The following is a 12,587-nucleotide window of genomic DNA, read 5'->3' as shown; positions in this document are numbered from 1 at the left end:
CATCATTTGGCAACAGAATGGAATGCATCTAGCTACAGGGTATTGAATTGAAGGCCATATGACTCTGACTTCAAGCAACATTATTAAAGTTCTGGATGGCCTGCAGTAATCTCCACTAGCAATCAAGATTAATACACCATCACTCACTTCCAGTTCTTTTCATTTCCAATCTTCATCACTCAATTGACCATCAGTTTCTTCTTTTGGTGGCCTACCGACCAACATCACAGTTCCTAGGCTCTCCTTCACGCCCATTTCCTTCAATGCTGATCCTCTATCCACATTCATCCGGCCACCATCAACCTGCACCAAATAAAACCCATCACCCAATACCACCTCCTTCCTATTCCTATCAGTAACCACCAAAATAGGCTCTTCCATATACCACCTATTTGCCTTCCACGGTAAAACTCTCGCATCCCCAATGCCACTACAACCCCTCCATTCCTTAACCCAACAACCGATTCCCAACCTGGCAAAACCACCCACCTCTTCCACCCCTTCTCAGCCTCCACTACACCAAAACCCCCTACAGTTCAACATTCCAAAGCTGCTTCCAAAATCTCTCTGTCCTCGTTCGGCTTACAAACCGGGAAAACCACCACATTAGTAGCCTCATCAACTTCACCAAACTTCATCCTAACAACTGGAACCCGAACCCCATATTCCAAATCATCTCCTTTCTCTGCCTTTTCATCCTCCCCAGCTTTCATCTCTTCCAACACCTCTCCTTTCTCTTCTTTTTCATCCTCCCCACCTTTCATCTCTTGCAACACCTCTTTTTTAGAACTCTCAGACTCAGCAACTTCCAATGCTTGCCTTAAAGCAGCAGTTCTTTGTTCAGAAGGATTTTGGATTAAGAATGAAGAAAAGAAAGGATTTTTGGAATTGGTGATGGGTTTGAGAGAGGCTGATGAGAGCGTGTTGAGAAAAAATAAAGGCAGGATTTTTGCGGGAGAGGAGAGAGAAGGAAAAAGAAGAGCTTTGTGGCTGCAGAAGGTTGCCTTGTCTGAAAACTGAAATGCATGGGTTTTTCTTTGGGTTCTTTTTGAAAAAGATGGAGCCCAAAGAAAGCGTTGTGAGAGAAGATTGGCCCATTTGGCTGAAACTCAATTTGGCCCAGCATTTTTATATTGAGAAAGAACAGCGCATGGGGTTTCCAAATTACTGTCAAATTTTTAATTTTTAATTTTCATTAAATTTTTTTTATCACTTTATGAAATTTAAAAATTAGAAACTTCATTGATATAATAAACATAACTAAGTCTCATTTAGTGAAAACCAAAAATATCTTAATGACATATTGTATATCGATTGATTGAAGTTACAATATACATAGTAAGAAAAACTTATAACAAATATAGTAATTTCTCTCTTTGCATAATAAAGACAAATTAAAATCACTTTTAGCTTTATTAAATTTAAAAAGTAATGGAAAAACTTATAATAAACGTCGCTCATATCTAAGCAATAGTTGGTTTTCATTCTAGAAAATGTAAGAAATTCAAATTAGTTCATTGGTCCACTAGAGAAAGAAGATATTGTATCTTAACTTCTCCAAGGTCGCATGACTTTTGTAACTATGTTAAAACTACATTACCAAAATGGATCAATCTTTGACCAAATTGGAGAGATAGAAATTTTTTCCATGGCTTATTTGAGGGGTAAAAATTTTTTCCATGGCTTTTTTGAGGGGTAAATTGCACTGTTTTTGGTGGGTAAAGAGAAAGTTGATCATGAATCCCAGAAAACAAGTTCAATGAAATCAAATACTGAGATCTCAAAGTAGACTTGTGACACTTTCTTGTCAATTGTGTTGGACATTGACTTGGTGGGTAGACTTTACTCTTTTGTTTGTTTCCTTCTTTCTTCTATGCTTTTCTGAATCTTTTGATAATAAATAAGTGGGAAAGAAGACCCTTTGTAGCAGATTACTCTTTTTTTTTTTTTTAATTTTACAAATTTTGATCAATAAAAATTAATTTTAATTTATATAAACTCGAATTTTAATTCAATAAATTTATATAATTATCCAATCTAACTTTTAAATCTAAATCTCAGTCACTACAATTTTGTTTTTTCTATTCCAAGCTAACGGCCTCTTCCAAAAAATTCTACAGTATTGTATTTGATTTTGACCATTTCAAGAATATTTATTTCTTTGACGATCAATGAATAATTTTTTGTTTGAAATTTAGTGAAAGCATCAAAAGTGAGCTATGACATATTTTCCCACTAACGCAGCACTCTTAAAGCAATCTTTACCAACTTTTGACTCAACTTTCTACGCGTTAGTTTTCAACAGTTGCTCCTGCTCAGTATAGATAAACAATAGTAGTTTAAGGAATATAAATTGGCCGATATCAGTATGAAGTTTTCAAGTCGTCTATGAAGGAAAAAATGAGAGCTGTTACAGTATTTCTTATAGGGTTTGTTACTATTATTGCTACTGGGATTACTTTTTGTGTGGGAAATTCCAGGGTGCTTTGCATTGAGAGTGAGAGACAAGCCCTGTTAAAGTTCAAGCAAGATATCATTGATCGTTCAAACAGGCTATCTTCTTGGGGTGATGGTGGGGATTGCTGTAACTGGGTTGGAGTTTCCTGCAACAACTTCACAGGTCATGTCTACAAGTTGGACTTGAGGCCTCCTTCAAGTCCAGATTATGCATCATCAGATGCTGAAATTGGAGTTTATTGGCGCTCAATGCTAAGGGGAAAAATAAATCCTTCTTTGCTCTTATTGAAGCAACTGAGTCACCTAGACCTTAGTTATAACAACTTCGGTGGCATCCAGATTCCACGATTCCTTGGTTCAATGGAGAGTTTAACATATCTTGACCTCTCTGGAGCAAAATTTGGAGGAACCCTTCCACATCAACTTGGAAATCTCTCAAAGCTGGAGCATCTTAACCTTGGAGATAATAGTATTAACCGGTTGGTTGAAGCTAGAAATCTTCAATGGCTTTCTGGTCTCTCTTCCTTGAAGTATCTTGATTTGAGTGGAGCGGACCTCAGCAAAGCAACTGATTGGCTGCAGGTAACCAACAAACTACCTTCGTTGATAGAGTTACGTTTGTCAACTTGCTTTCTTGATAATGATCCTTCACCAATCAATGTTAACTATACATCTCTTTCCATTCTTGATCTTTCAAACAACTACATATCCCCTTCGGTACCCATGTGGATTTTCAGTCTTCATAAACTTGTTTCCCTAGATCTGAGTGGAAATGTCTTTGAAGGTCTTATTCCCAATAGTTTTCAAAACATGTCATCTCTCAGATTTCTTGATCTTTCCGGAAACTCATTCAAATCATCAATACCTGGTTGGTTGTATAGTTTGAACCATCTTGAATTTCTCAGTCTTAGAGGTAACTTCCTACAAGGCAGAATCTCGAGTGCCATTGGAAACTTGAGTTCCATTGTTAGCCTTGATTTGTCAGGAAATCAGCTTGAAGGAGCAGTACCAACCTCTTTGGAAAATCTTTTCAATTTGAGGCAACTTGATTTGTCAAATAACAAAATTGATCAGGAGATATCAGAAATTCTACAGAGCTTGTCTAGATGCTGCTCAGATGACTTGAAGTCATTAAATATGGCAACTAACAATCTCTCAGGCCATTTAACTGATCAACTAGGACTATTCAAAAGTCTATCTTACCTGTCTCTTTATCAAAATTCCATTTCTGGTCTCATTCCAATCTCCATAGGAAACCTGTCATCTTTAAAATATTTTGATGTGTCAGAAAATCAATTGGATGGTAATCTTCCTCAAAGTCTTGAACAACCCATGAACCTGGAGTATATGAACATTGCTTATAATCAGTTGGAAGGTACTGTATCAGAATTGCTCTTTTCTAGTCTCACGAGATTGAGAGTTTTAAGGGCATCTCAAAACAAGTTGAAATTTGAAGCAAACTCAAACTGGATTCCTCCTTTTCAATGTCGAACCATTGAAATGGGTTACTGGCTTCTTGGCCCAAAATTTCCAACATGGCTTCAATTTCAGAAGGACTTGTCTACATTAGACATATCCAGTGCCGGAATTTCAGATGTTGTTCCCTCTTGGTTTTGGAACTTTACTTCTAAAATGGTGTCTCTGAATATTTCTCATAATGGACTTGAAGGGGAGATCCTATTTTTGCCAGTGCATAAATTGGTTGATTTGAGATCCAACCGGTTCACAGGTCCATTGCCAGGAGTGCTCCCTGATGTGGCGACATTGTTTTTCACTAACAATTCGTTTTCGGGGTCTCTTTCACATTTTTTATGTGACTACAAATTAGGTAAACCAAAATTATTTCTTCTTCAACTTGAAACAAATCTTCTGTCAGGAGAAATTCCAGATTGTTGGTTGAAGTGGCGGGGCATCCGGGTTCTAAATATGGGAAACAATAATCTGACTGGGAAGATTCCGGACTCTTTGGGATCCTTGGGTTTTATGTTTCTAAATCTTAGAAACAATAAGCTGTCCGGGGAGCTACCATTGACCTTGCAAAATAATAGAGACTTGTTTATGCTTGATGTTGGTGAAAACCAATTCGGCGGAAGCATCCCAAAATGGATTGGTGAAAGTCTCCCAAATCTTGTGATTCTAAGTTTGCGTTCAAACTCTTTTGATGGCCATATCCCTGAGGAACTTTGTCAGCTCAGTTCCCTTCAAATCTTAGACCTTGGGGATAACAAAATCTCAGGTGCCATACCAAAATGCTTTAAGAATCTAAGTGCCATGGTCACAAAACCATATGATACTGATGCTGTCATTGATTATTTCGTGGATGGGGAATTCATAAGGAGTGAATTATTGGTGATGAAAGGAAGAGTGGACGAATACACCACCACACTATCACTTGTTACCACCATGGATCTGTCATACAACAATTTCATTGGAGACATCCCCAAAGAGCTAGCTAGTCTTGAAGGGTTGCAATCGTTAAACTTATCAGGAAATTCCTTGAAAGGAAAGATCCCTGAGCACATTGGCAACATGAGGTTATTAGAATCTCTTGATTTCTCCAGGAACCATTTACATGGTTCAATCCCTGTCAGCTTCTCCAACTTAAATTTCTTGAGTCATTTGAACTTATCTTACAACAATTTGACAGGAAGAATACCATCAAGCACACAACTCCAAAGTTTTGACAAGTTCTCTTACATTGGCAATCACCTATGTGGCCCCCCCGTCACTGAAGACTGCAGCACAAAAGTTGTAACACCTCCTAATGCTACAATTGAAGGCAGTCATGATGAAGAAAGTGAGGGGTGGTTTGAAAAGTATGGGATTTATGTAAGTGTGGTGATTGGATTTGTGGTGGGGTTTTGGGGGGTGGTAGCTCCTTTGTATTTGATCAAATCTTGGGGATTGGCTTACTACGAAAAGGTGGAAAGCATTCGTCGCAATTTTTCTGCGTTTAGGGATAGAATTTGAGAAATACACGGGGAGTACGACTTTTAGGCCCCATCATCCATTCGAATCCCATGACCTTTTGAAGGAAGTGCTCTAAGACTCCTGTGAGTCAATACGTAGAATGGGAGCCCAACAACTAGTTTTGGGCTTCTTTGTTGTAACAAAGTAATGTGTTTTTACGAGGCTGGAGCGGAATCTGCTTCATCCTTTTATCTTTTACTCAGTTTTCTTTTTCGTTCTTTGCACTTTTGTTCACTAATAATAATCATCAAGTTCTATTGTTCAATTAAAGAGTTTTATATGATTCCTTATAGTATTCAATTCGACAGAGGTATTTAATGCTATAATTGATCATCCAAGACATCTGGTTACTTTAATTTTGTTTCATAACGATAAACTATATATATCGATTAATTTTTTTTTATTGAAGTGTAAAAAAAAATTACTGAATTAAAATAAAATAATTATTCAAACTTTAATTGTTTTATTGCAATCAGTTAATTCTTCAAACTTTTATTTTAATTTAATTGGGCAAAAATTAAGTAACCACCATCATTAATTACATGAGATTTTCAAAATTCCTTGGTTCATAGGGTGTTTCAGATATTTTCACTTTATTTAGTTGTTACTTCTTACCCTTTTGCTTTTCAAGATACATAAAAAATAGATTGTGTCAACTACGAAAGATTTTCATTGGCCACTATGAAAGATACACACACATATATATATATATATATAATTTTTGTAAGACTTGAAAAAGAATCTTAACTTCTTTAAATGTTATGTCGTGCCTAACTCCATAAATTCTGTCGACATTCCTGTCAATTTTGTTTTATCCTTTTCTATACATGTGAACGCACTGAACCGCGTAATTGACATCTAGGCAATCCATATTCCCTCAACAAAATTTTTTATTTTCAAAATTTTATTTTTAATTTAATTGAGCTTTTATTGGGAAAAAAATTAAGTCACCATCATCATTAGTTACATGAGAATATCAGAATTCCTTGGTTCACTAGGGGGGTTTCAGATATTTTTACACATTATTTAGTTGTTACTCCTTACCCTTTTACTTTTCAAGATAAATTAAAAATAGATTGTGACAACTAAGAAATATTTTCATTGGAATGACATTGAAAATTGGAAAATTAAATATTTTACTTTCATATATATAACACCTACATAAGATATTATAAATAATTAAATCTAAAGTTTAATTCAACTAATTCATATAGTTATTTCTAAAAATATATCATATAATAAATTTTAAATTAAAATCTTCTCACTTATAATCTTTTTTTTATTATTATTTTTAAGCTGTTATCTCATTTATATAAAAAAAAATTCTACGTAATTCTTTTTAATAAAAAAACCACCCTTCATATTTGAATTATTATTCTTTTTTCAACAATTTACATAATTTTAACCAAACATGTATAGCAAAATTTGATTTAACAAAAAAATAACTATGCCAAAAATTATAAGCAAAAAGAATCTTAACTTCTTTAAATGTTATGCAATAACCTTTTTTTCTTTTTTTTTTTTTGATGACTTGACTTTCCTGTCAATTTTTTGTTCTATCCTTTTCTATACATGTGAAACTACAAAATTTCGGAGTTGACATCTCGGCACTCAACACCACGAGTGGCTAGTGGCTACAGTTTCATATTGTCGAGATAATAGGCAAATTTTGAGAATCTTAAATTTAGTAAACAACAATCATCTAACTGACAAAATTCCTACATCATTGAGATCTACGTCTTCTATGTGACTAATCCTCCGTTGTTTGGAGAAGTGCATTCCATAATGCAAAATTTTACTTTTTTGCTAATTCAAGATCTTATAATGAAAATTGATTCACTGAAATTATACCAATATTCATGGATTAGAGATAGGTTCTCGCAACTTCTGATTCTAAACTTTTGTTACTTTCATGTTTAAATAATAAGACTTAAACAAGATTTGATAAATCAGTCTATTATCGATTTAAGCGAAATCTTGAAGTTAACAATCAAATTCGGTTTAAATTGTAATTTAATTAAAACTAATTGATAGTGTACTATTAATTGAATATAATGTTTCAACAAAGAAAGTCATGATCCCACTGTAAAAAAGATTTCACTTTGGTATATGATGAAATTGATCACGTAATATTTATTATGTAGTTAAATTCCAATACCCAATTTTCCAATGCAATTGTGACTATTCTTGGATTGGTGAAAATTTTCTACAAGACTTTAATGCTTTTGCGGAAAATTCAAGCTGGATTTTGGAGACCTCGGAAAGCCCCTCGTGTGTGACGTTGAAAATTGGAAAATTAAACATTTTACTCTAATATATAGAGCACATACATAAAGTATTATACAGGATATAAACCAAGGCTTCTTTGACTTCAGGAAGAAGTTCTGCATAAACCATTGGCAGAAATGGATATTGACTCAGATCTGCAGAAAGTTTTACCTACAGAAGAACATGATTATGATAGAGAAAAAGAGCTGAAGGCCTTTGATGACACAAAAGCCGGTGTTAAGGGACTTGTTGATGCTGGTGTAGTTACAATTCCTCGAATCTTTTTCATGCCGCCTGAAGATACACTCTCTGCAAAGTTGGATGATCATGGTAGTTTTCAGGCTCCCATCATAGATCTAAGAGATCGTGCTGCATATGCAGAAACTGTTGAAAAGATCAGATATGCATCAGAGAAATGGGGATTCTTCCAGGTTATAAACCATGGCATCCCACAAGATGTCATCAACAAGGTCATTGCAGGTGTTCAAAGATTCCATGAGCAACCGAAAGAGGTGAAGATGAAATTTTACTCACGTGAGAAGGAGAAGAAAGTGAGATTTATTAGCAATTATGATCTGTACGTGTCGAAAGCTGCAAACTGGAGGGACACTTTGTATTGTGCCATGGCTCCAAACCCTCCACCTCCCAAAGAGTATCCAGTTGCCTGCAGGTAGACTATAGACATACTCTAAGATCTTAGCAACCTTATTTACACAATTATTTGTTAGAAAAATGTTGATTGAATCAAACTCATGAGCTTGAAATGCAGAGAAATATTGATAGAGTACTCAGAGCATATTCAGAGTTTAGGCCAAATTCTTTTTGGGTTGCTATCCGAGGCCCTTGGTCTCAATCCTTCTCACCTCACAGATATGGGGTGCATGGAAGGGCATGTCTTTTTTTGTCACTACTACCCAGCTTGCCCTGAACCTGACCGGACAATAGGACATGCCAAACACTGTGATCCTGACTTCCTTACAATCCTTTTACAAGATCAAATTGGAGGCCTCCAAGTGCTTCATGAAGATCACTGGATTGATATCCCTCCACTGGAAGGAGCTCTCATAGTTAATATTGGCGACCTCTTACAGGTATATACAAGTATAGAAATACAAAGACCCTGAATTTATACACTGTCTTAATCCTCTCTGATCTGCTTCCACTTTCATGCAGACTAAGAAAAAGGCTTGCTCTAACTAATTTATTTTTTGAACAACTCTGTTATTTCCCACTTCTTTCATGACAATCAAAGGCAGTTTTTAGTTTTATCAAGGAATATAATTTTATTTACTGTTTCAATGCAGCTAATCTCCAACAACAAGTTCAGAAGCGTTGAGCATAGAGTTCGGGCTAAGCGGGCAGGCCCAAGAATATCAGTGGCATGCCAATTCACCACACTTTATGAACCAACTGACAAGCTTTATGGCCCCATAAAGGAATTGTTATCAGAAGATAGTCCACCTTTGTACAAGGAAACCTTGATAAAGGATTATCTGTATTCCTTCTGCTCCTTGGGAAGTGACAACGATTCTGCACTTGCTTTTTTTAGATTGTAATGATGAAAAGAATAAATGCACACATATTGTAATATATGGGCAAAAGAATAAACATACACAGATTGTAAATTCCCTTCAAGTAATGGTTAATTAAGAGTTGCAGGACTCAAAATTGGGTTAAGTGCACAGGAAGCTACCTAAGCTAGGAGCATTAGTGGACTGAGCAACCAACTTGGAGTTGGGATATTCAGGAAAGGCAACAATTGTCTCACACTCCCAGGGACATATAATGCTTCTTACTGCCTCGCCATCACTGCTAAGAATTGTGGTAAGTTTTCCTTCTATTCTAAAATCAACCATGATTAGAATTTTTAGAAAACACAACCAATCTGATTTTATAAATTCATCAGAGCATCGGTTCCGCCACTAACATATTTTTATGTTTTGGTGAGAAACTAGAAATGAATGCATATGCGCATCAAGAAACCAAGCTGGTAAATTAGAGATAACTAAATTTGAATATATACATACATATATAGAAACCACAGGAACTCACCAGTTGCCATTTGATGTCAGAAAATTGAAAGCCAACATAGAGGTGTTTCCAACAGTTAAAAAGTCCAGGGCTGTTCTCAGCATCAATAGATTTTATCAGCCTTTTAGGAGGTTGCTGATTAGTTTTGTTCTTATTATGGGTCACTCTTCATGCTAGTAAGGCAGTAATGGTTTCCTAAAAAAAGTTATCTTCCCCTTTCCACCTAATGAGGTCAGTAACGGCTTCCTAAAAACTTTTGGTTCTAGTGCATTTTTCTCTTAACAAGGGCCATGATCAATTTAAGGACACAAAAAATACAAATTGGATGTCCTTTGTTCCAGTGCAGGATGATAAAGTTCAGGAGTCATGAAAGCTCTGTGGGAAGAATTTGAATAACTATTACGCAATTTACAACTATATCTTGCATCCTTTTCCCAATATTTAATGGCAACTGATGAAATATTAATCTCCATAAGCAAGCAAGCAAGCAGACAGTTCAAATTTTGCATTCAATGAAAAGATACGACAGTCACAATTAAACAGCCGAAAACCCTCACAACAATACATACCAGCACACAGCCTCAGTGGATTAGTCAGAAATATAATAAACTTGTTTAACTGCTAAGAATCTGCCAACATAGATTCATACCATCTAACAGATTAGGAGATAAATCACCATATAAGAAAACTTTGTATTGCTTGAAATGTTCCTCCTAATTTCAAACTATTGCATGAGATCATCAAGCTCCTATAAGTTTAAGCAGAAGATAATGCAGTTAGCATAATTTGAATTTTAGGCACCTTTATGACACATTTAAATATTTTGCATGCATATTGGATTCTGATTATAGAAAGGATGATATCATTAGTTGAATCAGTTTATGTACTAAATGTTAAGTATAAAATAAAAATAGAACTGCCTTCTGCCAATAATGGAACAGAGTAGTACACTAAGTTCATTAGCTCAAATCGAAGCCGTCATTTGGCAACAGAATGGAATGCATCTAGCTACAGGGTATTGAATTGAAGGCCATATGACTCTGACTTCAAGCAACATTATTAAAGTTCTGGATGGCCTGCAGTAATCTCCACTAGCAATCAAGATTAATACACCATCACTCACTTCCAGTTCTTTTCATTTCCAATCTTCATCACTCAATTGACCATCAGTTTCTTCTTTTGGTGGCCTAACGACCAACACCACAGTTCCTAGGCTCTCCTTCACGCCCATTTCCTTCAATGCTGATCCTCTATCCACATTCATCGGGCCACCATCAACCTGCACCAAATAAAACCCATCACCCAATACCACCTCCTTCCTATTCCTATCAGTAACCACCAAAATAGGCTCTTCCACATACCACCTATTTGCCTTCCGCGGTAAAACTCTCGCATCCCCAATGCCACTACAACCCCTCCATTCCTTAACCCAACAACCGATTCCCAACCTGGCAAAACCACCCACCTCTTCCACCCCTTCTCAGCCTCCACTACACCAAAACCCCCTACAGTTCAACATTCCAAAGCTGCTTCCAAAATCTCTCTATCCTCGTTCGGCTTACAAACCGGGAAAACCACCACATTAGTAGCCTCATCAACTTCACCAAACTTCATCCTAACAACTGGAACCCGAACCCCATATTCCAAATCATCTCCTTTCTCTGCCTTTTCATCCTCCCCAGCTTTCATCTCTTCCAACACCTCTCCTTTCTCTTCTTTTTCATCCTCCCCACCTTTCATCTCTTGCAACACCTCTTTTTTAGAACTCTCAGACTCAGCAACTTCCAATGCTTGCCTTAAAGCAGCAGTTCTTTGTTCAGAAGGATATTCCTATGTTCCCTACTTTGCCTATAATACATAAATGACAAACAATCCGGTGAAAGCTTATATTCAAAACTTTTCCAACCTTTATCCGTTTTCCTTCTTGGGAAATCCTTCATAGCCCTAGCAAAGTCTTGTACACCCTTTGAATCCAGGCTATTTTCAACTATATAACGAGCAGCTTCAGCTCTTTGTGAAGCACTTAAAGGTCTTATTTCGTAAAGCAATTCAGCACCACCAGTATCAAAAAAAGATACAACATTTTCATCAGTTTTGGATTGAATGAGTGACTCTCTTACCTGGGCAGCTACTATTAGTCTATTTTGTTCAACCCCAGAAATCCCAATTGATTCTTCTACAGAAGGAGGTGAAAAACCTTCCTGGTAAAAGGAAGGGATAAGTGGGGCATATTCAAACCAAAGTCCAAGGCGGCTGGCTAAGACATCCAAGCGAGCTTGTGGGTCAAGGGAATGGAATTGGGCTGGAAGTGGAGATGGGGGTGCGCTAAAGGTTGGTAAAGCTGTTGCTGCTGAGGCTGGAGGTTAGGGGGGATAAGAGTGGATGAGATGGGTTTAAGGAGGGTTTTAGAAGGTGGGAAAGAAAGATGGAAAGAAAAAAGAGATGGGTCTTGGATTAAGAATGAAGAAAAGAAAGGAGATTTGGAATTGGTGATGGGTTTGAGAGAGGCTGATGAGAGCATGTTGAGAAAAAATAAAGGCAGAATTTTTGCGGGAAAGGAGAGAGAAGGGAAAAAAGGAGAGCTTTGTAGTTGCAGAAGGTTGCCTTGTCTGAAAACTGAAATGCATGGGTTTTTCTTTGGGTTCTTTTTGAAAAAGAAGGAGCCGAAAAAAAGCGTTGTGAGAGAAGATTGGCCCATTTGGTTGGTGGTAAAAGTCAAAACTCAATTTGGCGCAGCATTTTCATATTGAGAAAGAACAGCACATTGGGTTTCCAAGTTTTTGTCAAATTTTTAATTTTTAATTTTCATTATTTTTTTATCACTATAAAATTTAAAAATTAGAAACTTCATTGATATAATA

At 36.4% G+C, this 12,587-nt stretch overlaps 2 protein-coding genes and 1 pseudogene across 2 annotated transcripts; 2 read left to right on the top strand and 1 right to left on the bottom strand.

Annotated features, from left to right (window-relative positions):
- The first annotated feature begins 2,294 nt into the window (after nucleotides 1–2,294).
- Nucleotides 2,295–5,690, top strand: LOC111277146 (receptor-like protein EIX2). Its single transcript, XM_022863376.2, has one exon. The coding sequence runs from the start codon at nucleotides 2,389–2,391 to the stop codon at nucleotides 5,425–5,427; it is 3,039 nt and encodes a 1,012-aa protein (XP_022719111.2). The 5' UTR covers nucleotides 2,295–2,388; the 3' UTR covers nucleotides 5,428–5,690.
- A 2,085-nt stretch (nucleotides 5,691–7,775) lies between these two features.
- Nucleotides 7,776–9,330, top strand: LOC111277151 (1-aminocyclopropane-1-carboxylate oxidase homolog 1-like). Its single transcript, XM_089763980.1, has 3 exons — nucleotides 7,776–8,365; nucleotides 8,465–8,786; nucleotides 9,000–9,330. The coding sequence occupies exons 1-3, from the start codon at nucleotides 7,833–7,835 to the stop codon at nucleotides 9,249–9,251; spliced, it is 1,107 nt and encodes a 368-aa protein (XP_089620106.1). The 5' UTR covers nucleotides 7,776–7,832; the 3' UTR covers nucleotides 9,252–9,330.
- A 1,241-nt stretch (nucleotides 9,331–10,571) lies between these two features.
- Nucleotides 10,572–12,458, bottom strand: LOC111277154 (rubisco accumulation factor 1.1, chloroplastic pseudogene; annotated as a pseudogene).
- Between the last annotated feature and the right edge of the window lie 129 nt (nucleotides 12,459–12,587).

This window comes from Durio zibethinus, chromosome 7 (assembly GCF_047325235.1).
Source record: "Durio zibethinus cultivar Kanyao isolate XHJ-2024 chromosome 7, ASM4732523v1, whole genome shotgun sequence".
In the NCBI taxonomy this organism is placed as follows: Eukaryota; Viridiplantae; Streptophyta; class Magnoliopsida; order Malvales; family Malvaceae; genus Durio; species Durio zibethinus.
The sequence above is the reverse complement of the archived record's forward strand: the minus strand, read 5'-3'. Positions and strand labels throughout refer to the sequence as shown.

Excerpts from the sequence above, each read along its gene's own strand:
- LOC111277146 (XM_022863376.2), top strand. The coding sequence starts at position 2,389 with ATGAAGGAAAAAATGAGAGCTGTTACAGTATTTCTTATAGGGTTTGTT.
- LOC111277151 (XM_089763980.1), top strand. The coding sequence starts at position 7,833 with ATGGATATTGACTCAGATCTGCAGAAAGTTTTACCTACAGAAGAACAT. Across the intron at positions 8,366-8,464 it reads GAGTATCCAGTTGCCTGCAG|AGAAATATTGATAGAGTACT; the intron begins GTAGACTATAGA and ends CTTGAAATGCAG. Across the intron at positions 8,787-8,999 it reads ATATTGGCGACCTCTTACAG|CTAATCTCCAACAACAAGTT; the intron begins GTATATACAAGT and ends GTTTCAATGCAG.